The sequence below is a fragment of the Halyomorpha halys genome, unplaced genomic scaffold (assembly GCF_000696795.3).
Source record: "Halyomorpha halys isolate HHAL.00 unplaced genomic scaffold, Hhal_1.1 Scaffold658.1, whole genome shotgun sequence".
Taxonomy (NCBI): Eukaryota; Metazoa; Arthropoda; class Insecta; order Hemiptera; family Pentatomidae; genus Halyomorpha; species Halyomorpha halys.
The window spans coordinates 636,024-640,252 of NW_027110302.1; the positions used below are offsets into that span (position 1 = coordinate 636,024).

At 26.8% G+C, this 4,229-nt stretch overlaps 1 protein-coding gene across 8 annotated transcripts in view; it reads left to right on the forward strand.

Moving 5' to 3' along the window:
• LOC106685103 (histone-lysine N-methyltransferase ash1) overlaps positions 1-2,849 on the forward strand; it is a 231,029-nt gene extending 228,180 nt beyond the window's left edge. For all 8 annotated transcript variants that reach the window (XM_067048452.1, XM_014427606.2, XM_067048454.1 and 5 more), the window contains one exon: positions 534-2,849. In XM_067048452.1, the coding sequence (XP_066904553.1) occupies positions 534-674 (141 nt within the window). In that variant the 3' untranslated portion in view covers positions 675-2,849. The remainder of the gene's footprint in view (positions 1-533) is intronic.
• Positions 2,850-4,229: the final 1,380 nt, after the last annotated feature.

A 4,229-nucleotide genomic window follows, 5' to 3' on the forward strand; every position in this document is an offset into this window, starting at 1 on the left:
GTGTTATATAACAATATAACTAGGAGTGTTATATAACAATATAACTAGGAGTGTTATATAACAATATAACTAGGAGTGTTATATAACAATATAACGAGGAGTGTTATATATCCCTTTCTATCTAAAGGGGGACCAACACTCATCTTAAAAATTATACAACTGTTTGTTTAATGTAGTACCATTAGTAGTAAATTGTTGCTCAAATTGTAAAGGATAAACATACAAATAAAGGATGAATAAAAAAAAGGATAAAGGATGAATCTGAGTTGTTTATTAAAAATATTTTTAATTTTAAATGATAAAAAATTCAAATTTGGCATAAATTTGTAGTTTCTATACAAAAAAAGTGTTTAAAATACTATAATGTATGAACCTCATAGTTATTATTTGTGAATCCATAGGGTTAAAGTTAATAGACCACCAGTTGAGAATATTTCAAAAATTCATTTAATTTAATCTATTTTACAATATGATTTGTTATTTTTCAGCAATTTATGTATTTTTTATTTAATATGATTTATAATTTTTTTTAGAGAGAGAAACAGAAAAGTCGACTGAATGGGTTCCTCCTGAAGCTGCTGAGTCGGCTTCCGTCTAAGGCACCCCTGGACCTCTCTTACCTTCTCGAGCCCGGGCGAAGGCAGCGCAAAAAGCCTCCCTTGTTGGCGTCATGAGACTGGCTTCTCCTATAACCTGTTGTTACCACTCAATGCAGTTAGTTGCATTATAAACATGTACATATACATATATATTATGTAATCTCTTTCCCAGTAAACCCCAGGTTTTTTTTTTAATTGTTTCATTGTATTTAGTATTTATTGATATGTATATTGTACATAAAAAAAAAACTAAAACAAAAAAAAAGAAGAAAAGTTGTTGATATTTATAAGGTACAAATCATTTGTGTCATGTTTTATATATTTATTATATTTTGTAGGTATTTTTCTCATATGATTAAGATTATGAGTGTTTTATGTAATTATTTTAAATTTGGTCAAACCAATATTATTACAACGTTGATCACAGAGCAACAAAATGTATATATTGTATTGCTAATTTCTCTCTTCGAGCTTAAATGTTTTAGTTTTTGTTAATTCTCATGTAGATAAAAATGTTGCTTTCAGTGTCTTCCGAAAGCATTATGAGAATCATTATTGATTATTAAATATTAAAAAATTGTACATAGTTTTAATATATAAATATATAAATATAATTTATATTTCTAAAGATTTTAAAAGTACTATATTGTTTTTAATTGTAAATTGTTAAGTCGAATATTTTTTTGTGGTTAATTATTTTAAAAGAGAAAAAATTGTTATAATTGTGTAAATAAATATTTTTCATACATATTATATTCTTAATCTTTGTTTTGTTCGCTCATATTTTCATCGTTTAGATGAGAGAAATGTAATCATGTATTATCGATATATTTTTCCATCAATTAAGAAGTAAAATAAAAATATGGAATAAAGTAACAGAATTAAAGTACACCATGCGCACGAAACGAGTACAAAATGTTACATTTGTATGTTAAATTATTTTAAAAATGTACGGTTAACCTAGTGCAGAATGTTTTTAAAAATATGTGAGAAGTTTTGTGTTTATTTTTATGAAGTCGTACTTTGACGCTGATGGTAAAGAGCAATGTTCTGCTATCGTTAGGCTGTAGTTAAGGAACTTTTGAAGATCGGTTGTAATATGTCATTAATGCTAGTCATAGCCCATTTTATAGATTTTTGTGATGAAATTACATATGTTAATGTTGTCATTTTAACCTTTCACTCAAAAAAAAAGTTTCTTTTGTCTTATTAAGTTTTTGGAAAACTTCTTTTCAACGTTGATACTTATAGCTACTGTATTCTGCTTTTGTTTTGTTTTTTCTGAAATATTACTATTTCTGTGAAGTTTATCCATCTTTTTTTTTTGTTATCAGTTTTTTTTCAGTTTAAGATTATGTATTATGTTCATGACATAGGATAGTTACAGCTTTTAATAGACACACCCAACAGTCAGTAGGCTTCTTATCTGAATTATATATATATTGTTATTTTAATAAGTTAATGTTATTTCTCTCGCTCTCTTTTTTTTTAATTTTACGGATTATACAGATAGTAATTGTACATATGCAAACTCTTTTTCTTAACTATAAAAAAAAATAATATATTTACGTAGTGTCCCAGTGATCTATTCATCGATATAAATGTGCATTATCTATGTTATTTTTAACTGTATAAACATTAGAAAATCAGGATTATATGAAGCTTTAATTCTGGCAGTAGTTTTAGAAAAATGTTTATTTATAATGTTATAATTTATAGATACTGTACAAGATTATTGTTGAATTTTGGTTCCATCATAGCTTCTTGAGACTATGCTAATATTATTGATACTTAAAATAGCTTTTGAATTTGAAAACAATCAATCTCAGTAACGTCTTTCTGTTTTATTTATAATTACTATTCTGGAAATAGTCGTTAATAATTTTACAATATTATTTATTATACTACCTTAGACTAAAATATTTTATTATAGATGTACAAACTACATGATTACTGAGCACATTAGATCAGTGTGGGTTAATTTTTATTCATTTTTTTCAATGTGAGAAAAAACAAAACACTTTTAGTCATGTTTAATCAATTGTAAGAAAGCATTTTTGAGATCTATGTTTTTATTTATTTATTTTACATGGTTGAACTTATCTATACTTATCTAATGTAAAGTTACATTGTTTACGATATACATTAAAATATTTACAGGTTTATTAGTTGATATTAGAGATTTAGTTAATTTATTTTTTAACACAATTTAAACAAATACTGATTACTTAATTTTTCTGTAGCTTCACATAACTTACAGAATATATTACATATGTTACTTTGATAATTGTCTTTTTCTTATTGATCAATTTTTACCTTTTTTCTTCTATAGCAATAATAAAAAATACTTTAATCATTAAAAAAAATAATTAAAAAACGCACTTGATTAATTATGATTGAGGGGTTGATGAAAAAAAAAATCAGAAAGTTATAATTTTAAGAAAAATTATATCTTCATTACTTTCACTTACCTATGTATATGGAACATATAGCAAGGAAAGTATTTCGATCATGAAAAATTTCAAACTCAAGTTTTCGATGGAAATAGATGTTTTGACGTCCCCTGAGTCAAAATAGCCAAGTCTCACAAAATAGTCAGCCTAGCCCAAAAACGAAAAGTAGTATGAAACTCTAATTACATATTGAGGGGGGGGGGGGTGTGTAAGCTTGGGGTTCGACAGCTACTTTCTCAATAAAATCTACTGGCTTCCACTATACAAATGATTTTTCTTATTTTTTTCAATTTTCTTAATTACGGCTCAAACAATTTTGATTAAACTCAGTATATCAAGGTACAATTGAATGTTTACAAAATATTGCTCTAAAATATCTTTAATAACTTTTAGTTGACGTAAGTAACCAGTTCTCATTATTGGCAGTACTAAATAATTGATAAATACAAAATATTAGTTTGGTGCATATGAAATGTCAGATTTTTTTATGTGCAAATATTTCTCTTCCTGTTTTCCTTATGCTTTTGTTTTTTGGCATAACCTTGTTTATAGTCATACTGTCCATCACCTGAGTCACATTTCAACAAAGGTGATTTTCTCGTAAGTGTTCTTTTTTGTTATTTCATTTGAATTTTTTACCGATGTTAATTTTACCAATATTTCGCACTAGTATTTCTAAAGTGACATAAGTCTAAAACTTACATTTCTGGAAATGTGACACTCTTGCCAATGGAGGGGGAATAGCATCAAGGCAGCAAGAGTGACACAAGTGCCCTCTGGCGGACAAGCTCTGAAGCTAGGTTGATACAGTTTTGATGATTCATAAAGATATATTTACCAATTTCTTTCATAGTCATAACTCAAAAACACCGATTTTTGAGTTGTGTCACTTTGGAAATACTAGTGCGATTTGTGTAATTTTTTTGTATGAGTATAAACTTTGTAATAAATAATGCTGCTCGAAATATAAGCCAGGCATTTGGGGAGAATATTGTTAAAGATCGGAAAGTTGGTTTGGTGATTTTTCACTACAAAAACAACTGCGAGCAAGATCCAAATGACCACGATATGCTTTTACAGACTAAACAGTATAAAAATGAAGACAGTCTGAAAAATTTGATATCTGAATTTATTGATTCAAAAAGATCAGAATTTTTTTAAGATACCTATGTTTTAA